Raw genomic sequence first — 24,287 nt, 5'->3', positions numbered from 1 at the left:
TTTCAGAGTGGCCCAGAGGTGCTGCTCGGTGGCGAAAACTGAAACTACGCGAAGCGACGCCTTGTCGAGCTCGGTTTGTGTCCGTTGGATGCGTAGGAAGTTCGACCTCCTCTCCTACCAATCTCTGGTTTCGTTCCTAGCTGCATCACCATCCAGTGTTGCCAATCCAATGAATATACATTCGGGCATGTGCGCTTTTCGGATTTGAATAATCAATCTCGAAAATACTCAATAAGTTTTTCTCTTCGTTCACGGTCACCCCATCTTTAATATTGCGTAAAGTACTATGCACGAAAAGTAACACCGAGTACTGATTGACGCGTAAAAATATGCGTTCAGCGTACATACATGTATGTATGTATGTCGTACCTACACCAAATGCCACGGGTATACACAGACATATTTTTGCATTGTAGGCTAAAATTTTTATCCTTTGGAATAATCCTAATATTACAGTATCGCGTATGATTGCGTGCATCATACATTTTGGTATCCACGATTAATCGAAAAAAAGCGATTCTTTGTCAAGTACGGTTGGTCGAGTGACGGGAACAGAGAATACAGCAAAACGAAACGTTGAACGCATCATCGCGTACAAAGAAGGACGGAGTGTGCGAGTGTTAATCTGTGTGTGCGCGCGCGCTTACACCAGCAGCGATAGGGTGGCCGGGGGGGGGGGGGGGGGGGGATAGTTGAACAGAGCGGGAAGTTGGCAGCACTGTCGGCGACCGTATCTCCGGTCTCCTCTTGGATCCGCAGTTTCGGAGTGGCGAGCTCGCGTTTGTCAGTGATTCGCAAACCGTTGGTGAACGCGTTCAACCCGTCCCGTCGCGCGTCGCGTATAGATTATACATATTCGCGTCGAAGCTGTCCCAAAGTCCGCGTCCTGAGTTCCGAACAATCCGTCGAGAAGTAGAGAAGCTCAGACTCGGCTTAAGGGCAGCTAGTAAACGATCTGGGAATGGCTTTCAACGGCGATGGACCGCACTCGAAGAGGCAACGTCTCGAGGAGTCGGGGCACAGGGTAAGCGATGCCGAGATGCACATTTTTCACTGTAATGCGTGTCGTTTCCATTGTTAGAAGTGCAGCGGTATCATTGCACCCATGTTTCCTTATTCCCGCGGGCCCCGTTCGCCTATCGAGAATGAGTCCGGGACTCCTGATCGCCGCCGGTTTCTTAACAATCTTCAAACAACCCCACCACCACCGACTGGTTATTACTCACGGTGCATCGATTATCCGCACGCGGTCGGGCTGCTGCGTACCTTGGAGATTGCACGCTTTCTGGTCGCCATTTATTGTCACGATCACGATCATCTCCATTGTTCGTTCCCCGGCGTTTGAAAATTGTCTCGGTAAAATCTCCTCCCTCGCGGGAAACACGGACACGTCGCCAACGGCAACCGCGTAAACTCCGTTCGACGAGTTTCTGCCATTCGCATTGTATATACTTCGTCACGGTAGCCGGAGCCCTCCGACAACAATTCGCTAATCGATCGATCGCCCGCCGACATACTTCCTCGCTTCTTTCTATCTGTCCGTTAACCTTAGGAGCTCCGTCAAAGGAGTAAGACTCAGTCAGTCGTTTACCGGTCTCCTCCTCCTCCTCCTCTCCGTCGTCGACAACCTGTTATCGTTTCTCCCGGCGGCACTCGGCGGAGTCCGTCGGTCGCAGACCGGTGGCCACAGGTTCCGTTGCCAGAAATATTGATTATTTCTTGAAGCTTCTCCCTCCCCCCTCCCCCCTCTTTGTCTCACGCTTTGCCGCTGCTGCTCGATTCTTGTTTCCTTCTCGTTTGCGCAGATCTGCCGATCGTCGCTCCTTCCACTGTCATTGCTTTTTCTTTTGCTCTTCGCCCCCTTTTATCGAACGAGATCAGCGCTCCTCGAGAAGCTGCAATCTCGGATCCCGCTCATCGTCGGCTGGCTAGCTATAGTAGCAATTATTGACAAGACGGTGGCAGCCGAGTCGCTGTGGTTTCTACGTAGCCTTCGTCGCCGCCGTCTTGCGCCCAGGTTACTTACACACCCCGTTTCTTGTGTCAGACACCTTATCTCTCACGCTGTCGCTGCGAGCGAGTTCGCCACGATTAGACAACACAATAAATTCTCTCATCTTTCATCGCGAGCGCGCCGCCACTGCATCGTCCTCCATTGTACGTTTATTGGTTTTTGCTTTTTGTTTACGATGCAGCGATAAATCGTGATTGCTCCTCGGACAATGAATGCCTAATCCATACAGCAGAACCTTTAGTCTTTACGAGACCGAAGTTAGTAGCGTTAACGTAACGAAACATCATGGAAAATATCGTTGATGTGAAATTTTAGAATAACTTTCAAGGAGTCGGTTTTTTTCAAAATAAGGCTAGGTATGTTTTGTTTATCATGGTTTACTAACAATAAGTAGCAGAAATATCTCAAGGTGCGAAGTAACGATTTTTCCTAAATATGCATCGTTGCCGTAACGTTACTTATTTCATACTCATTCTTCTTTCCGGTTTACGCACTTGTCTATTCGGCGGAAATGGGTCATCGAGAAGAATGAGGGAAAATGAACTTACCAGGGAAGAAAAAAGTAAGATGAAAGCAGAGAATATGATTTTGTCTCTGCAACCGGTGATACAGAGATACAGGGAGAGGGAGCTTAAAACCTTATAATCGCAAGAACCATTTTTCTCCGTCTCGAGTAATCTATACATTATAAGAGTATATATTATATACTCTTTGCAAGTATAATTACTTTTCTTCAGCCAACCGGCGTGGCATTCCATATTCGTTACACATAGAATAATACGTACACACACACTTTAAATGTATACACACACATACATCAGTTGGGTAGATGGGTAGATATTCTATAAGCCGGGCTACTTTGCTCCTTCTGCAGCACTTCCCTCGGCAGCTAATATATATGTATATATATGTATATATATATACATATAGAGAGCTTTAGTTCAGGCCTCGGGGAAAATATTCCTCAAAGCTAACAACGAGATGGGGGTTATTTTGTACCCATAGAAGAGCAGAGGAGACTGGATAGAAGATCAGAGATTCTCTTCTCGCGTAATGCCCGGTGCCACCACGCTGCATACGATTTTGTAACTGTACGTGAACAGACATTCCCTTGAGAAATTCAAATACTCTTGCAAATACATATGTGATAGACTAGAATGTCTAATTTTCGATGATCGAGAACCTCCACTGACAAAAACGGATGGATAACCATCCCTGCGCGTTACGTCACCGTGCAAAATATGGCCCGTGCATCATTCCTTTGCTCATTTGTACGACGAATAACGCGCGCCTCTGTCATTAATCCCACATTGAATTATTTAATGGTTTTGTTTCATATTACATACGCATATTTATATGTTTGTATACTTATGCGTTATCTTTTAAATGACGATTTGCACGATGAATGGGCTGTGGTGCGTTTGCTCGACGGAAAAACACGATCGTGCAAAAAACGAATAAAACAAAGAAAAAACATTGGGAGGAAACCGAACGAAGAAGAAAACAATATTCAAACATGGCTGACAATGAGCGAGATTGAGGGATTGCGAATAAATGATGGTACAGCCCCAGGAGAATCAAATATGTGTCGAGCATGTAATTCATGTGTTATTTTAATATTCTCTCACTCTTTCTCCTCTCCTCGTTTTATCTCCCTCTCTATCTCTTCCTTGCCAAGATTGAAATGCCTTTGTGAAGTCCGAATTATCTTTTTCTGTTCGTCTTCCCGTCGGCTTCTATACTGCAGAGACAAACAGCTGTCGCAAGTTTTTCTGCAGTATGCATTGGCATTGGTGTAGGGTATAGGGTATAACAAAGTCCTCTGTACAAAATGACGAAGGAAGAGAAGTGAGTCGAAAATAAAACGACAATAAAAATATATTGAAGGGGGAAAAAAGGATGAAAAATCTGGGATAAAAATTCTTTATTAAATTTTGCTCAACAAGTGGTACTTTCTCTCAGTACGGATGAAAAAAAAAAATGATTCAAATTTCACGTAGCCATGTATGTAAATTCTTGAAAAGTATGCGTTTTTTTGATACTTATAAAATCTTATTGGAAATAGTCAGCGCGCACGTAAGCCGTTGTTTATGGTTAATTTTACAAAGCACGTAGCGCGATGTCGTTATTGTTATTATCGGCATATCGTGTTACAGACTTATTTACGGTTATTCGATCAATTCTGCCAACGTACAACGCGACCATTACCTGCTGCAGCGCGTTTTACAAAAAAAAAAAACACTCTTACACACACATTAGAATCTGTCCGCAGAAGATCGTCGAGAAGCACTTTGGTCACTTTCACGCTGCTCTGTCCGCACGACGTTGCTTTGCAATTATATTTGCAGTACTTAGTTACGTTGTTGCATGCATACCGTGGCGGAACAATACGGCTATAATTCGCGTATCATGGCAATTCGTCGGTGGTTGTAAAATGGTGTGGTGGTGGTGGTGGTTGTACGCTTCATCGCATGCACCCATCCACCGGTGATTTACTCATTTATTTACTTCTTACTCACATTGTACTCTTTCGTTCCTGTAGTATTATGCAGTATTAAAGTTGTTCATCTGAAGTGTGTGTAAATTTTACTGACGAAGAGTGGAGTGGGTGTATAATCAGTGACGATGCACGTAATACACGTCTTACTTGGTTACATATCGAGTTTATTGTTGGTTACTTGATTATTTTGCCGATTGGTTGATCGGTCGGTCGGTTTATCAGTTGAGAACGGCATGATGGATTTTCCGTTCTCTCCATGACCATCTAAGGAGGGAGCGAGTTGCCAACTTGCTTTCTTACTTCAATGAGTTTCGCAAAGTCGACAGACTTTTTTGCTCTGTCTACATGAGAGCTTCGGTTCCTCTTTTCACCATGCAATTGTAAATTGTAATCTTTTCAATCGCAATCATGAACGGTACTGTGACGATTCACGTTGAGGAACCCTGTTTCGCGTCTTCGGAATTGTTTGAAATTCAGCAAATCGTAATAAAACAAGACACACTCATATTTTGAAATATAAGTTTCTGCAGAGAGATTAAAAATTGGAAATAAGTGAATTTCTTACTTACTCGTAGATTTCTAGCCGTGGTTTACATATACGGTTCGTGACGACTATTTTAATTTTTCTTTTACCAAAGCCAAACAGCATACGGCTTTGGGTACAAAACAAATATGAGATTTGTGTAGCTGCAATTATGAAATCTAATGTGTTTTGTCCGTAAATACGGTTCTTTTGATTGTTGTCACTGGTATTATATTTCTTCGTAACTGTTGCGATAATTTGATGCTGGTGTAACAATAAATTAATGTTGCGGTCTAACTTAATTAAAAAAACATTTAGTATACTATACAAACTTATTTAACCGCGGATTCAACGCCATAAGAATCATGAAATTTAACGTTAACAATTATAATCACACTTAATAATTGTTTTACTATATATTCCTGTAATACCAACATTATTAATGTCCATTTTTTTCGTAACATGTGAGAAATGCATACTTGAAAGCTTTAAAATTTTTTTTAACTTTTCCTGCCGGAGAACAAAAATTAACTGAAATACCAAAGAATTTCCTGAAAATTCTTGTAAATACCTCCTTAACAGGCCTAGGAGGTTTCCTAACAGAGGAAAGGGACGTTGATTTTTTCCATTTCTTTTATCTGTGCCTCGGTGAGTGACCGTCATGTTTGATATAACGGTGCAGTTCTATTTTATATCAAAGTCTTGATTGAAGTTCTCTCTGTCTCTGTGTGCATATCTACATATTTATATACATTATGTACATTATATATATTGAATTCATACGTTGATACTGGGAGTTTATATATATATATACACACATATGTACACACGCATAGGTATAAATAAGGTTGCGTTTTTATGATTTCTTTTTTAATATCGATTTTTTTATTCCCTTACGATCATGGCTCCAGGCTCCTGCAGACATTATTATTATGGGCGATACGAGGGAAGCAAGCATTAAAACTTCTACACGATATTTCTGGATGAAATAACTTTTACACTCACACATACGTGATATGTATATTTTCAATGATTATACGCATCGGAGATTTCTACGGTAGTTGTAACGACACGTTTTTTATAAGCTAGATTAAGAGAGAGAGGGAGAGAAATTGGCTGTCCTGAGGGAAAAAATATCACAGTAGCAGTATGACGATGGTTATTTTTCCCATCAAGTATATTCAGTACGGTTTTTTTATTTTTTTATTTTCTTTGTCAACTTCACGTAGTTATTATTGACATTTTGTTTAGGATCAGATTAATATTATTACATACCGAGGACTGATAAAAATTTGCGAAAAATTTGCCGGACGACAAATAAATTCAATAATAATCTGCTTTGATATTCTCAATTCTGGTTGTAATTGTACGAAAATATGTACACATTGTGCAGATTTGAAGAAAGAGGGTTTAATCAAGACGTGAAACTATTTCCGAGGTTTGCTTCGGTCGGATGGCTGCTCGAAGATATAACATATTTTATTCCATTAGGCTTTGTGGGCGGCGGCGAGAGGAAAAGGAGGAAGCCTGCCTTAAATTATGTACAACGCCAGCGTTTACCCCTACAATCCAATGTCTATTCTCGATGTTTCAAAGTATTAACGCCTCCGCGCCTCCGTTGCTGCTCTTAATCGCGCAGTGGTGAAACTAAAATCGTTCCCTCGATAATGTTAGTGTTATACACGTGCTATACATACCTGGATCGTGTTATAGTAGCACTTTATTTTATTTGTTTCAATTGTTTGCAACATACCGAACGTACCTGCTTAATTTTAATATAATATAATAGGAAGAGAAAATTAATAATACAGGTAAAAATAACGAAGTGGAGAAAAAGAAATACTAGAGAATAGGTAAAAATTAAAGAACCGGAAGCTGGGGCGACGTAATGTCGGGATGAGGTAAACCGCGGGATTTTTTTTGCGACGCCTCGCTTATTATAATGCGCCGCAGTCTGTGCGGTATAGTAATTTAAATAATTCTAATAACTGCGGTGGCAGGCGACGGGGTGTTGTATAAGAATCGTATCGCCGGTGTTGCACGGACCGGAAATCGTATTAACCAAACCTTAGAGTCGTCGGTTCTGCTGTTGCTTCTGCTTGCCGTGACCGTGCCATGCGTTATTTGTCAAGCGTTTAAGCATCCGCGAACACGAAGCGCGTCCGGCTTATAATACATACTTATAGTAGATACGTAGGTATAATTCTCACACACGGTCAACTAATCCGTCTGCCTTCCTCCTCCTCGTCATCGTCGTATGCCAAAATCACTCTCTTATAAGTTTCTCGTCTGTAGTTTCTTAAACCGCTGCCCTGATCCCATGTAGTAGGATCTACGATATCAATCAAAGAAAAATTGTGCAGTGACAATCGATATATTATTTCACAATCCCTTCGTTCAAGCTGAAGCAGAAATGTGCTTTTCAAAGTGATTATATTAGTTTCGTCCGATTTCACAGAATATAATATAAAAAATTGCGTCTTTCGTTGAAAAGAAAAATGATGGTTAAAAAAGTCGTTTTTTTCAGAGAATTTATCTGATTTAAGAAAAACGTTTCTTTAGGTTTAACCTATAATTAGATTTGTGCTCCTTAACAATGAATATTCTTTTCAAAATATGCTTGGAAAGTTAAATTTTTTGAACCTGTATCGGTACAGTGCCTTAAAATCATGCTGGCGCATGCGCTTGGATGGAATTCTCAATTTCACACACTCGGGGTTTTTTGGCGCATGCGCACTTTGCGATAGTTTAATTTTACGCACGGAATTTACTCGCTACGAGTGGCGTCATTTGGGCTGAACGTGAGTTCAACGTGAGGTTTGCGCGTTTAGGTTAGGTTTTAAATTGTTTAAGAAAACTGAAACAAAAGAGGAAAAATCTTGTCGTCTTGTTTTTACTACGTTTTCACGATCGAAAAATACAAAATTGTTGTTCTTGTTGTAGCTGCGAGAGAGAGAGATTATTGTTATTCGATGTATTCATCTCACTGCGTTAGAAAATGTAAAATACACAATAGAAGAGGGAAGATAATAATGCGCAAAAGTATGTGTAAGAAAAAAAAAATTATCCTTCATTATTCAACAGTTGCAGAGACGGGATTGTATAAAAATGCATACATGTTCGATGGTGTAGTTACGTTACTGTTGAACAACTGCTCGTATTGATAATAAATGTATTATATCTTATGGGTACTATACATTGTGCACACATGTTTATTCGTTCGTTTAAAAATATATCATTTACTCGATTAGCTGCAGTCTGTATATATGTGTATATATATATATATCTTGTTATTTCTGATACAATTGAGGTGATTTTGAGGTTGTTGTTGGCTTTATTTTATTATTTTATTTTTTATAAATTTTACATTCAGTCAATTTGAATCGCATCTTTTCTCTATCTTGTCTTCAATTTTCTGTTATTCAAACGAAACACCGTCGAGGTGTGCCATGTAATTAATAAATAATAGCTATTTTTACACCAATGTGTAACAGGTCTCGAAACATTTGTCGGATCTTTATCTCCGACGCGATGATAAGAATCGTCAAACATCTTCAAGCAGCGGTGTTCTTCATTCTTATTGTTGTTATTATTATCACTATTCTTTACATGCGCAACACTCGAGATAACGAGTAACAATAAAATACGCCCTTACTTGCGTGGTATCTTGATACATGCGTATAATAATAATAATAATAATAATAAAGAAACTCGTAATAAATGCAGAGCGTTGTTTGTTGTACGCGGTGAGGAACACAAATGTGGAATTTCCTGAAAATGAAAGAGCGGTGACAAACAAAAAAATAAAAATAAAAGAGGTGAAATATATGCAGCTTATATTTTGACAACGTTGGATAAAAAAAAAAGAACATGAATATGAAGAAGAAGAATTGAGGAGATTATGTAAGGACAGATGGGTTAAAACACTCTCTTTTTTTTTTATTTTATTTAGACGCTGGGTGATTTATTCTCACAATAAGTTCACAGGCCTTCTTCTTTCATTTCTTTTTCCTTGCCGGTTATCTTTCGATGCTATATACGTTCTGCCTTAACCTCACTTAACATAACATAACACAACACAACATAACACAACCTGACCTGACCTAACATACCCTTTGTGGTATTCTTTAGATAAGAAAAAACACGTGCCAGTTTTCCATTGTCGTTTTTTTTTATAGGGTATTTGTTTTTTTTTTTTTTTTAGCTGGGTTAGAGTTGCAGTAAAAATTTTCTTCTACAAGTTTGTAATCTCGTGATTTGCAAATTTTTATAATTATTATACTTATATTATGAAGGAAGCTGTAATATTATATATCGATGAACAAAATTTTTGGCAACAGTCTTGTAACGGTTTTTTTATACGTGCCAAAGCTGTAAGACTTTGCGTCGATTCGCGTATCAATCCCGGAAACAAATCAGTACATTTCTCAGCTGCGTGTTGCGTATATTTATACGTCATGTGGCAATTTATCTGCAAATTTGATTTATTCAATTGTCTGATGGTGACCTCCGATGGGTGTCAGCTGATATCTCCATATTCTCCGACCAAATACTTAATGAAAATGACGATATTTACTTGAATATACGACGTATAACATATTCTCAAGGTTTCAATAAATGATACACATTCCTTTTTCGCAAAAACAATTCGCGAAAATCGTTGAAAAAAAAAAAAGAAAACGTAGTCCTAAACCTGTGTCCTCTCTTAACGATAGATAGCTGTATACGGTTTAGTGCTGGATGATATTTGATCGCGAGTGACTGTAAATTCAGTGAAACTCGTGAGATAGCCTGGATAAACCTGTACTTCCTATAAATGTTTTGTACATACGCTGAGATTTCACATGTACCAGATTTCATTTCACGTTTCACTGACGTCGCTGCCACGACGGTGGTTGCAGCAGCTGCCAACTGACTGCAGCTCGGGGATTTCGTTCGAATCGAATCACAATACGACTCGAATCTTGTGTGTGTGTGTGTGTGTGTGTCCATACATACATATATATATATATATATACACATATGTACACACACCTATAACCAGGTACATATAAAATCATATATAGAGCATTTCCAGATATCGAACACGGAAACGGTTTTCAGAGTATCGAGGTAAAATGTTGAATTCAGTTGTCGGAGGAAGAGAAGTAGGAGGTTTGGTACATTGGCGAATTTCAACCTCCCGACGGCTCTTTACGGTTTTTAACGTCGCCCGCGGGTAATAAACTCGCCTGTCTCTCTTCAGCGGTGTTACATGAGAGCAACGGAACGCGTATTACGTTCTTATATCTATGGGACAGTCCGTGTCAAATCTTACCGGTTTTGATTCTCATCGTTTTTGATTTTAGAACTTTTTTCGTATCATTTATAAGGCGTCCAATTTAGTTTTTTTTGAATGTTCTTTGTGGAATCAATTCCGAAATGAAGATATACAAATCCCGTCAAAGTTCCATATTTTATTTTTATTTTACTTATTTATTTATTTATTTTTTTTTTTCGAAAAATATTCATGTTATTTCACTCCTTGCTCCGATCGTTTTAAGATTCGTGCCATAATGGTATGAATTTTTTTTTACTATTTTTATTTTGTTGAGTATCTCGACAATTTTATGTCGTAATCTGAGCAGAAAATTATCCAAGTGTTTAAAAGAATAGAAAAATAAGTAATTAAATCTATTACAAGGTTCGTTGCGAGTAATTTAAATAAGGAATGTAATTTTTGTGAATTCATCTTGAACGTTGATGAATTGTTAAGATTGCTTTTAAATCAGTTTCTCGAAACTGTGATGATAAATAGTTGGCAAGAAAATTAATTTCAATTCATTTTCTACGTAATTTTGACAGCGCACTTTCCATATACAGTGAAGACAAATTGTGGAGAAATTTTTTTTTTCGATTTGTTTAAATAAATAAAAGATAAAGTCGTCGTGGAATCAATTTCAAAATGATCGGAGCAAAAACTTGTATGTTTTGAGAATTGTCAGAAAAAGTGGCAACTTAAAAAGGATCGATATTTAAAATCATCCAAGTGATGCGATGGGTAAAAATTTCTCAAAGTTAATCGATGGTCTTAAAGACTTCACAATCGCCTAAAAAAGATTCAACGAACCTGAAAATAGCGAGGGTTAAAAAAATTTGTAGATTTGACATGGAATTCCCCCTACGTATATTGACTCTTACGAAATACATTTTCCGTCTCATCTTTTTTCCTTCCTTTCTTTTCATCTCAATTCTCCCCTCATAATTGTTTATTGTTCTGTTTTCTCTGCAAAACTCCGTGAAATCGTCAAAGAGAAAGAAGACAAGGATATTTGAAGACAGATGGTAAATTCAAGGAGTTGAAAAATTGTACGCTCCAATCTACGCTGCAGATATAACATTGGCTGGGGGGGGGGGGGGGGCAGGCACACATGAGTTTGACAAAATAAAGGACGACGATAGTGACGGTGGAAAAAAATAAATTATCGCGGTTCCGTCTTTTCCTCGTGCTATACGATCTACGGTATAATCTGGGCTCGTTGCCAGTATATATGTACAGTTGGTGAACTTATTCATAACGGAATTTCAAATTACCGATTTACACTTGCTGCTACTGCTGCTGCTGTACCCCGTGTTTCACTTCTTCATGCAAATTACGTCTACGGATTTATTAGACTTGCGTATTATGGTAGAACGTACGCGTGTATCGTACGGTATATTTATCTATACGGTACCTGCGTATAAGGTATATATCTTGAATCTATGTGTATCGGACTGCCTAAAAAAAAGAACCAGTGATTTTTTATTTCGATCGCCCACTTCGTGAAATCATAGTTTTTAAAGTAATATTGAATCTCGTGAAATGAAATCGCTGTGCGATTTTTTTGAGCGGTGCCGCATCGACATTTTTTGTTCGCCGTTTAATTAACATGTAAGAAATTCAATTCTGACGGTCGGAGGGAGATCACTTTGGGATCACTTTTGAGATCACACCAGCAAATCACTTTGGAAAGCAGCTACTTTGAAATTCCTTGAAATTAGTTGAAATCGCATGAAACGCTTTGAAATTCCTTGAAATCATCGCCATCGCTTGTTACCCGAATCATGATTGAATATACCTCCTCGGCACAAGCACTAGCCAGATAATTACGAGGGATTGACGGTTGAAAATCTCGAATGAGACTATAACTTACCGCTAATGATCAGTTGTAATTTTAATTCAGTTGGAACCCAACTTTTCGAAAAATACTTTAGGCTTATTTTATGCCCACTTCACATTAAGATGGCACGCCACTGCTGACTCATGGAATTTATGAAATGCCATAATAATAATAATAATAATAATAATAATAATAATAATACCTATCCCATAACACGTGCTGTGCGTGCATTACACGTCCTCACATGCAACGGTGACCCGAATGGATGCGCGTCGATTGATCGGTTACACGAGGAAGGATTCAGTGTGGGTTTTGAAGAAATAGAAGGGATGATTATATTTATCGCACACGCTAGAGCGATAAGAACTGGCTATTAATTTTTCACCGGTAGCTAGAAAACTGGAATACGGGAGCAGCATCGACGGCCACAGAATGTGGATGTGGATGGAAGGAAGGAAGGAAGGAGGAAGGAAGGGGGAATGAAGAGAGGCACGCTTTGGAGGTTCCATTGAAGTGTCTTCTCAGTTTCTCTCGTGGTTAGCCACGTGGTTGGCTCACCGCCAATTTCCTCCTCGATCCGTCTCTCTTTCTTTCTATCTTTCCATCTTTCTACTCTTTTCTTTTTCTATATTTCTCTATTTCCGTCTCTATGCATGCGTGTATCTACTCGCCAGGTTGCGATATTATTATATACCTACATTCGCACACGCGTAATAAATCATCAACACGCTTCTTCCATATCACGTGCGTATCACAGCCTGATATTGTTTCATACACTGAATCAATTTCTTTGAATCGACGACGTTTCATTGATATTCGCGACGTAAAACTGTGGCGATACGCGATCAGGGGGTATGGAGAAAGATGGAATGCAGAAAAGAGAACGATAACCTTTTGGTACGCTGTGAAGAATTGGAAATTTATTATTCAGAGTTGCAGGTGTTAATTACGTGACCCGAAGCAGACATTTGCTGGATCATTGTACCGCTAGACAACTGTATACTTGGTACATGCACTCGACTATTTCTTTTATTATACGTGCAAACTCGTGCAACAACGACATTTGGATTATCGTGGTTGTCCGCCGTTAATTGTTTCTGCATTTTAGAGAACGCAAGAAGAAACTTAAATGCAGAATAATGTGGGAAAAACGGCTGTTGGCGATAACACACGGAGAGGGTTTATTTTTTTAAATAATGTTCAAACATTGTTGCAATAATATAGAGGAAAATTTGATACCAGCAACTCTATTTTTGTCTAATTATAGTTGTCAATACTACATTCTATGGTAATTGCAACATTAACTTGTTGTGGAGGCTCTTGAAATCAGTTGTCTGTTTTACCAGCATCAAATATACAGCTACAAAACAACTTTTATTATCACTTTGTACCCAGAATTGTATATTTTTAGTTAATGCTGAATAATGAATAAAGTTGTCGACTGGATGGGGTAACCTTAACTAAATATTTCATAAGTAGAGTGCATCTAACGTATTCTTTACATCCGTTAATACGGTACACAGCTATGCATATTATAATAAAAAAAGAAAAATAACGTGTCCTTTCATCTTCTGCTTTCGCAACGTTAATATTAAACGCATAATTTGGAACTATCTTACCGGCGCAGGAATTCTCTCGTCTTGTTAAGCCAGCCGTCGCAAAAGTTTGTTCTACGTACCTATCCTCTATATCTTCTTCTCGGCAAAATGCCGCCGCCCTACACTTTGCCATTCTTCTTTTTCACGGTTGTACATTATACGAAAAGTTTTACACCATATTGTGAAAAAGTTTTCCACCGTGCGTATGCATAGGGTGAACAATTACACGAGGAGCAAAAATATTTGACAAGTACTCACGTTACACGGTGTATTGTTACGCATATATTTCAAGTATTCCTTTTTTGGCGGTCCACTTTTTCAATTCAAAGTCACGGACTTTGACGCTCATTTAGCATTCGGGTCTCAGTCTTCGTCGAAAAACTAAACCGAAAACTTGTGGTTCTTAATATCGAGTAGTTCGAAAGATACGCAAATTTGAAATTTTGCAAAAATGTAGGGTTCTAATCGTTGGAAAACAAAAGACAAGCGGTGCGTTTTTTAAATGCATACGGATTTTCTTTATACAGGAAGAAATCCCTTCGGTTCAAACCCGTCTTTCGTTTGTAATTCTAACGTATATTTAACATCGACTCGTTGTGTTTCGTCATGCTTACACATTCTCATGGTTGTTTTTCTTTTCGCATTTCAGAATCACGAGTACGGAGGTTACGGAGATGAGCCACGAAGAAAGAGGTACTATCCGATTTTACATTATCCACGAAGCTCATACTGTTACATTGTTACATCAATTTCGAATGTATTTGAAAATTGACGCAGCTGGAGCGTGATAGCGAATGATTTCTAATGATCTTCATTTCATTTTGGTTCTACAGGGAGGACAATAACAAGCCCAACCACGTCCTGCTGTTCACAGTAATCAACCCCGTTTATCCAATTACGGTGGTAAGTCAAAATTTATACCCATTTTTCCCGTATTTCGTAGATCTTAGACAATTGTATGAAGAACTGCGAATGCGCCAATTTTTGAGTCTACGAAAATAGGAGGATCGAATCCCTCATAGTCGATCAATAACGAGTTCCTTAAACTTGTGATCGATTTCACAAGAAAATTTTCTGTATCGGATGATCAAAAACGAAATGAAAACAATGTTATTACCGATTATCGAATGCTGATCGTAATTGATGAATTGATTTTCTCTCGGTGAACCTTTGTGGGGAAAAAAACAAGATAGATGAAACACTGAAGAGTTTTTATACATAGTTTAAACTGGTACGACAAGCCTGATAAGATGCAACAATAACGAACAAAGAATATGTCGATTACGATAACCATCGACCCGAGTAATTCTCGACTAACAAAAAGGGGGGATGTGATCTACCACATTTAGGAGCCAGCAGCAGTGATGTCGAGTGACTTGCAGTCTTCGTCTCGTTTCGATGTCTATCTTTGCTTCTTCGGTGTAAATGGGAACGGTAGAATTCTTAGACCCAGTACTATTGGGAACAAGACAGTAAAGTCCGTCAACCAAGGTACGCAATTCATCATCAACTCCTCAACAAAAAGAGAGATTGAAAAAAAATGGAGAGCTATATTTATTTTTACCTTCTGTAACAATGTAGCACGCTCGTCGATATTCATCATTGATGGTGTCTCTTGTTTGGCTTTTCATGTACACGTAACAATAGACTCGTTTTATGCATCGCCATTACCCTGTTATTTCTACGAATTCACGTTCAACAAAGCATCGGCGAAACACATCCATATTCCATTCTTGTAAACGGGTCACGATTTTCATCATCAATTCGTCGTTTGATGTATGTAGTTGATTGGGTGTGACCTGAAATCAAAATTTTCTCTCCTTTTGTAAATACTTATTCCATTTTCAACCTGACGAATTCCGATATCGAATTTTCTTTCATTATCATCAAGAACTCGTCGTTGATTAAACTTGTCGATTTAACCATTCAGTTACACCTGGTCCTACCAATTATTTACCCATCCGCAATTGGGGTCTTAGCATGCGTCTTATTGCCTCTAAGAAACTGTCCGCAAATATTTTATTGAGGTTGTTAATTTGCTTCAAGTTCATTTTTTATTTTACCACGTTCATTCACCGTTTCCTTTGAAAGTGGTAAAGGTATTGCAAACTAGGTGCAGCTGCAGGATAATATAAATTTAACCACGAGATATATCGGCTGCTGTATAGGATTACGTTCGCACCATTTTCAGATAGCTACGCTTACTTGTTTTTGTTGTTGTGTAGAGAGAGCTGCAGGTTCGCCGAAGTAGTAAATGAAACGACGTCGTATACAGTTTCCGCTGTCCGAGAAAGCAGCCTTTCCTACTTGGTACAACCGATTCTCACCACGTAGCTGAAGTTCGCTTTTCTACCTTTATCCACTACCGCGTTACGACTGGTACACCTAGTGAACATATATATACCTTCTCCGCGCACAACCGGAAACAACTTTTTAATTGAATAACTTATCGTCGAGGCTGATTGGAACAGCAATTATGAGCACAATAGTAGTTCGTTTCGCTAAACTTTGACCGTTAAGAGCTTTTAATGAAGATCGATAATCAAGCATTTGTTCGTATGAAATGTTTTATAATGTATAGGGTTGGGTAGAAACAAATGAATATTCCAAAATAAAATAATTCTCCTACAATCCGCGAGACTAATACTTGTGATTCAGTAGGTAATATAAATAACGACGTGACAGTTTAACCCTTTGAGTCACACATTATTGCGCCGAGTCAACTTTTATAACGCGATAGTATTCGGTCGCTTTTTGGGGACGCTGATTGCGAATCCGAAGTCAGATTTCGAAAGTTGAAAATGTAGGATCCAATATGGCGGACAAAAATTTCAAACTTGATTGAATACGGTCAAAAAATTCTATGCAGGGGTTTTCTGGGTAGCTGATCGGATTTCCCACATTGAATTTTCGTAATCTGATTTCAGATTTGTATAAAAAAAATCGTAAAGAAATATATCGAAAAGTTCTCTTAATGTACAAAAAATGCTTGCCGCTATGACTGAAAGGGTTAAAAAACGGTACTCAAGTTTCTGTCGGAATGTCGTGAAAATCGGTACAATAGTTTTTGAGATCATCGATAATGAACAAGCTACTGCAGTATAGAAAGCTCTGCAGTTTGAACGCGGTAGTGTAGAACGTACTACTACGTACCAAAGAACATACCGTTCACCGTAAAACGGATCATTGACAAAGCTAGAAGTTTTCCGCTGTGGTGAATTTGAATTTTTTTTTCTTTTTTTTTTTTTAACGTCACCTTTTTGGGCGGCCAATAATAGCCCTGCTGAGCTGCCGCCGGCGCTCTGTTGGTACTAAAATTTATTTAGCGATCGAGAGATACATACGCATGTATTTTCCTCACTCCGCATTGCTCCGCGGTCAACAGACGGGTTACAATGGCTCTTCTGGGTCTCTCGCGTGTTCCATCCTATTCTTCCTTCTATTCTTCTTCTTTTTTAACTCTGTTTTTTTTTTTTTTTTTTTTTTTATTTTTTCATTTTAACACCCCGGGTTATACTCATCGCCTACCGTACCGTTCAACACGCCATTTCATTTCATTCGTGCGGCAAGAGACGAGCGGTTCGATGGTTGGTCGGATGCTTTACCGAGTGCTGCACTAATTAAGATATTCTTGTTAAGGAGAAGGAGGAGACGACGAGGCGAAACATTCTCTTTCTATATTTATACATTTACATCCATGTACACGCGTGTAACGTCGTCGACTCATTACAAAATGACCAATTATCTATTTTTTTTGAATTTAGCTCCCTTCGCGACGTGTGTGAATAACGAGCTGCCGCAGCGTCCGTATATCATGTAACAAATGCATTATATTGTTTGTAATTATCTTGACGAGTTTTAATATTATCGTACTCGTATATACTTGAGTCGTTTTATACGGATGTGTGAATTAATTCTTGATTGGTTAGTTTCGAATTCATAATCTTATTTATTTCTTCTTTCTTTTCTTTTTGTCCCCTTATACCTTGTAATCTTTTCGTTGTCTTCTTTTCAATCGGCGTCAAACGTGATTAATATTGTAAATGAGGAGGTTCGATTGCTATCGAATCTCAGGCGTCTATTGTAACTTGAATTTTGTTTTTTCTCACAGCGTGTATTCAGTAACGTGTTGCAGAATTTTTCTTTCAATTATCCTGATTTCAACGTATTATTTATTCGAGGAACTGTATTTTCACGATTCGTATTGTATAATTGTTTCAACACGGTGATGGACGACGTGTAATTTTTACAAGTTACTGTATATAAGTTACGTTTCATTGGTTCTGGCGAGAATTCTCGAGGTTTTCAACCGATGCGCGAGCAATTCTTATTCTGTGAGTCATTTTACTCATTTTATATATATATATATGTATTTAAATATAAATTACACATACATACTTATACCTATATGGATGTATGTGTGGGGACAGATGTAAGTATGTAAAAAGATATTTGGCAACTCACCTCGAGTTGCACTGATTCATGCGTCAGGAAAAATATGTTCCAAGTGATTGAGTCATATAACCGCGTGCCAAACTTACATGGCAGTGTACTTTTGAAAAAATCTCTGAGTAAAAAAATCTCACGATAAAAATGATAGTTTACTAACGACGAGATTCTTCGATCAATACGATATGACTTTGCATTGAGATGGAAAATTGTTTTCAATTTTCACTCCGATCATGCTGACAATGAGAGGGAAAAAGTTTGGAATGCGACGACGTTACCAATTCCATTAATCATTAGGGGGGGGGGGGGGGGGTTTCCAAATTCCAGAAGGGAAAAGTTCCGATAGCGCTCAATTCAGAATTTTTTGGTAGCGAAACTTAAAGTAAAGATATCGAACTTTGACGAAACTTCATGGTTTCAATTGGTCCGAAACCAGACGCTCAAAATGAGAAAGTTTAAAAATCTGAAACATTGAATTTCCAAATGATCGATGTTTTCGCTTCTATGAATTTCTGGCTTGGAGAAATTTAACCACTTTGATCTTTAATCGTTTTAGATTTTTTTATATTTTTACGTTCGAAATCTTGGTCATTCTGATTTTCGATTTTTCTTTAACCCACTCGTTGAATAAACTACGCTGTGCGAGTATATTTTAATTTTCGAAATTTCACTCTATCGAAACTTTATTTTTCGGAACTTTGCCCTATCGGAACTTTACTTCTAGGAACTTTGCTCTATCGCAACTTTGAGCCGGCGGGTTCCCGACCATTCGAAACAACTTTGTTACTCAATAAATAATTCGGAGTTGGGCGCATTCCGAACTTCAACCTCCCCCATAAAGAAATACGAACACCTTATAACACTGTATCGCCATTGTTGATTTAAGGCACGACGGGCATCTTTTTTTTACTTTCTTATAACAATTATCCAGCAGAGAAAGTGTAAGTAGCGATACCTTGTGGAGATCGCACATAAATTCTATCTCATTGGCTATTGTATTGTCGTGTTCTTAAAATCTAGATAAAGTGTATAGTTGTACTTTCTAATCGTGAAAACGTGTGTGTACGTGAACTTCTTTTCGCTCTCACCCTTTCTCCAGCATCTTTGTGTTTCTATTATACAAGCATTCATGCCGTCCGCATGAACAGCGCAACAAAACTTTGATGATAGTATAATTCGGATGGTTTTATCAACATAAAAAAGCGAAACAGTAGCGTTGCAATGTGGTATGTATCAATTATTATGAACCCTGAAACATTAATCATACCTACAATTCTTGCCGTCTTGCACACTGCAGTGGTCAGGAATCGGAAGAATCGCAATAATCGCAAGCATTAAATTTTCGCAACAGTTACTAGAAAATATAGCAACAGTGATTGCAATGAGAAAGAATAGCAACGGATACTAGACTTTCCGGTAACAGCTAAAAAACTAATTTTCATTTTCTACCCAGAACTATATTTTTCGATTGTGGTAAAAAATGAAAATAGTTAAGGATTGAGCGGTAACCGGAACTAAAAATTTCTTCAAGTCTATCCGCAAGAATCTGCAATAAGTATTTGCACGTTTAGTCATAAACTATTTGGTAATATGGCAGCATGGCAAAGCAGAAGCCGAAGAAGAAAAGCCGCTGCAAGTCGCGCAAGACGTCAAGCATCTGTCGCTTGCACGTTAAATTCGTTGGTACGGTACATAGTTTATATATATATATGTATGTATGCATGTATGTATGTATGCATGTATGCATACGTATACACACACTATCATCTCTCGTCTCTGCAGCCATACACGCTTATTTATATTCGTCCGTGTACGTACGTACGTAGGCATGTGTGTACCTACGCACTTGAAGAAGAGGATGCCTCGCAAGTTATTAGTATACGCGAACGGGGCATCATTACGTAACCATATGAGTAGAATTCGAGACAGAGAACAGTTGGTCCGTGTCGCACTCTCCTGCTTCTCGTATCTAACAACGGCTTAGCGCAAATTCATCTATCGGCTGTGATTTCGTTCTCCGTGATGATATGAGACGTGGTTAAAATGTCACGCGACACAAGTGTATTGTGATGTACGTTATACTTGTGGAAAACGTACGATGGCCTGATTAACTTAAATAAATAAACGACCGTTTATTGGGATGTAAAGTCAATGGTTTCAATTCATTGATATTGATTTTTACTAATTTTCAATCGCTCTTCTTTTGCCGTAGTTATACTTTCTCCGGTAAAAAGTGTTGAGGAATTATTTTATTTGACGTTAGTCGAGTTTGCCGAAGACTCGCAACAATTCAGCCTACTCGAGGAATTGTGGGTAAAAATTTGGTTAAATTGGGTATAAGGTTAATAAAATTTTTGCAATAACGAATCGTCCAACAGTTGAACTGTTCTTTTCCAATTAGTTTGAAGATCTGGAATTCCCAATTAACGATGCAAAAATATTTTCTATCAATTTTATTATAGATAATAGTTTTCCAGCGTTTTCTTTTTTTCTTACCCTATACTGATCGTCCTACACATTTTATCACTGTGACTAATTTCTGAAAACCTTCTCACATGCGAATTCGGCAAAATTCCCATTCAGACAAAAAAAAATAAGTATTACTAAAAATATAATAGGTCGAAGAAAGAAGAATCGCACTTTGAAAATGATTTAGAATTGAAACGAGAAACGGTAAATTTTACGATAACAATAACAATAATGATCTGAAAAAAATTCCAGACTAGGTGGCCCATTTTATGGCAAACTACACGTTTTATTCAACAAATTGGAAAAATATATATCCCATGACGGTCGATGTGAAAGCTAAGCCAGCAGCTGACACAGAAAACTCGGAATCCACGCATATTTATACAGGTGTTTTGTTTGTAGGTTATATAAGGTAGAATACCATGTCAATGAGTGACGAAGTATTAATCTTTATCTAACTGACGAACAGACGTGTTGTAAATCGGGTCGTTTACTTAGACAGCCTGAATATAAACATACGTAATTTATGTCGAAGGAAGAGATTTTTTTTTTTATTTCTCACGTTCATGTTTTGTCCCATTCTTTTTCCGTTTCTTTTAACATTTTTTCGTCGCTCAAATGTGACGTCCAGCTGCGATGGTGCATCCTTTGCCGCTGCACAAGACCGGAGGAAATTACATAGCTATAGGTATACAAGAGTACATATAGTCGCACCGGTTTAATAGGTCCACTTTTCATCCGGCGCTTTGTTATATTTATATCTTTAACTAGAAGAGCCCAAGCTGGTACCATATATTAAAAATACACCAGCCAGTACGTGAAACGTACGTTCAACCCTCTCCTCTCTTCACACCCCCCTTTCACGCACTAGTTGCTGTCGCTCTCTCTCTCTCTTTATTCTCCTTCTTTCCCTTTCGCTCGTTAGACGCAAGCATCTAAGTGTTACAACGTCATACTCGTACGATTGTTGCATGATTGTGGATTTGCGCGTGTTTTTTTTTTTTTTTTTTTTTTTCTTTTAACACCAAATTAAAATTTGCCGCTTACATTTTGATGCATCCATTTAAGCACATCTGTGGAAATTATTTTGATTTTATACGTAGAGCTGTCGCCAACAAGTTCCGGTAGCTTTTTATGGCGAAAGTTTCGATCTGGCTGGAATTTGGACAGGTCATAATGTTGGTACAGCAATATTCATTGATGTCTCAATCTTACGGCCAACTTGTCTACGGTCCGAAATAAAATCCGAGTTAGATTCTGTACGAATTATGTGATAAGGACTGGCGATACAGCCGGTGTGAGAGGATGGGAGTCATTGTCACATTATTCCGTTTAAACTGAATGAAGAAGAAAAAGTAGAATTTAATAACCATTAGAATCAATGAAAACAAACCGAATAAAAAATTAAATAGGACAAATTGTTTATAACGAAGCCTGAAAGTCTTTTATCCCCTCATTTTTAATTTTTATTATTTTTTTTTTTTTTTTTTGCTCGTAACTTTTTTCTCAATAATATTAGCGGAAAAAGTTGCGAATAAAAGTTATGGATAATTGTGTCAGGTAAAAAAAGCTCTGTAAAATTTTTGTATCGGCCTCACGGTTACAGAGATGAATTTAAAGAAAACTAATTACGCCCTTAATTTTAAGATGGCGGTGGTTTCAAGCCCCTTACAGTCCCAGAAACTGAGTCTTACACTCATGGCCAGACCCCGTACGAAATGGAAAGAAAACGCATTCTATCCAAAACGCGCCGTTATTCACTATTCTACCGTACTAGTACTTTATAATGTATTTCACGTATTGAAAGATCTAAACTTTTTACGTAAATAACGCCTGAGGTCATATTTATTTGACCACAGGAAGTGCTAGAGATTCGAAGACAAAGGTCCAATTCAAAAATGCGATAAAATTGATCAAAGTGTCTAGTAATCGGTAAAACTTAATCAACTCAGTATTGGAGGCCTTTCATGCTCGGCGCACACTACGACATATGTAAACTATAGGATGATATAAACGTTAACCATAATAGATCACGTCGAGGAATGTAAAACGTCTTTTTTTCTCACCGAAAACTGTAAATCATCTATTTTATCTTGATTTGATCATCGCGATTGATCGTGAATATAAAAATTATCAATTTCGTTTTATCAAATCATGTGCAATGTTCGACTGTAACTAAACTTGGCAATTTATACCTGATGTATAAAGGCACTTTTTGAAATACAGTCTTAGGTTATTTGGACTTCACTCTGTCATCTGTTTGCTTATAACTTACAGTCAATGAATATTAGTAAATTTCACATTGATTGTGCGATGAATAAATTTTATAATTATTTGAAGAGGATTACATTTCTTAAATACGGTATTGAATAACGTAATTAACGATAGAAATATTTAATTGAATCAATAAAAATCGCAATACCGTTGATTAATATAAATTTATATTATACCCTTGATTCAATTCAGTTTAAAAGTAATTTGAACCAAAGCAACATTTATATTTCTGGCTATTGCTAGCGTGCATGAGGTCAGTCTTACAATTAGCTGCAATATATATACGAACCAAGCAAATGAAATTACTTGTTCTTACGCGTTGTGGTATTTTTTTAATTTCGTGTCGGTGTAACTTATTCTTATGTAACATGTATTAAAGATCACAAATCTCACTGTTACTCTACCAACCGTGAGCACTACGTAGATATGTATAGTTACGTACGTGATTAAAAAAAAAAAGACTTCATATCACGCACGCTCAGCGTCGAAAGTTTGATCGTAAAAAAGAGTCTTCAGCTCACATCAGTAACGATTATGAGAAGCTGTCGGTGTAAGAACCGGTTACACGTATAGTTAGTTACCAACCTATACCACAGGAAATTTGAGGAAGAAATAATAATAAAAAAAAAAAAAGACATTGGCCTTGGCCTTGCTGCGAAAAAGTTACGTACGAATATACCGATCACGAGGATTAATATATGTATACCCATGTAGGCTGAAGAGTTTCTCGCAAATTATCATGTAACTGCTCGTACGATTCACTCGCCATTTCGGCTTTTCAATATTCACGTTAATATGACGAAATTATAATAGAGGTTGGTGCGAAAAGTTTTGTTATTATTTCTGCTTTATTTCGTTTTTTTTTCCGCAAAGACCTGCAAAAATAATTCGGTATATTCCGTAAAGTATTTATACGTATATAGGCACTTTGAACGATTACTTTCCTTTTTTTCCCATTTCTTTTTTACCATTTGGTAGTGACAGTTGAGAGAACGATTTATTTATTTATGTATATATATATATATATATGGATATATATGTGTAAATGTAAAGCAAAATCGGCGGGAATGAGAAAGGTGCAGAAAATCGTAACAAATTCTATTCCGTGATCAAGTTTTTTTTTTTTTCTTTCTTATCCATAACGTATACGCCTGCATGATACATGCGCGAATATAACTGTACCCAATGCGGTAATTCAGTGCGGTGAATGGATGGTATAACCAACTAGCCGCAGTCCCGATGCATATCGAATTGCTTGTGGGCGATACATCGCGTGTTGTAAAGATAATCGAAAGTGGAAGCTGATCATTAAATATATTTA

The 24,287-nt window shown here is 37.9% G+C and overlaps 1 protein-coding gene and 1 long non-coding RNA gene across 6 annotated transcripts in view; one reads left to right on the top strand and one right to left on the bottom strand.

Moving 5' to 3' along the window:
* The first annotated feature begins 737 nt into the window (after window positions 1-737).
* sm (smooth) overlaps window positions 738-24,287 on the top strand; it is an 83,792-nt gene continuing 60,242 nt past the window's right edge. For 4 of the 5 annotated variants that reach the window (XR_006881944.2, XR_006881943.2, XM_046615241.2 and 1 more), the window contains exons 1-3: window positions 747-1,024; window positions 14,424-14,467; window positions 14,608-14,677. Coding sequence is in view for 3 of the 5 variants with exons in the window: in XM_046615241.2 (XP_046471197.1) it covers window positions 962-1,024; window positions 14,424-14,467; window positions 14,608-14,677 (177 nt within the window). In the remaining 2 variants the exon portion in view is untranslated. Of the gene's footprint in view, window positions 1,025-14,423; window positions 14,468-14,607; window positions 14,678-24,287 lie in introns of all 5 variants that reach the window. The other variant, XM_046615242.2, reaches the window with a different exon arrangement.
* Window positions 14,950-16,119, bottom strand: LOC124213693 (uncharacterized). Its single transcript, XR_006881945.2, has 4 exons — window positions 15,980-16,119; window positions 15,721-15,893; window positions 15,339-15,573; window positions 14,950-15,229 (listed from the first exon to the last, which is right to left on the bottom strand). It is a non-coding gene; the product is annotated as an uncharacterized lncRNA (long non-coding RNA).

Source organism: Neodiprion pinetum, chromosome 3 (assembly GCF_021155775.2).
Source record: "Neodiprion pinetum isolate iyNeoPine1 chromosome 3, iyNeoPine1.2, whole genome shotgun sequence".
Lineage (NCBI taxonomy): Eukaryota > Metazoa > Arthropoda > Insecta > Hymenoptera > Diprionidae > Neodiprion > Neodiprion pinetum.
This window is presented reverse-complemented; position numbering and strand designations above follow the sequence as displayed.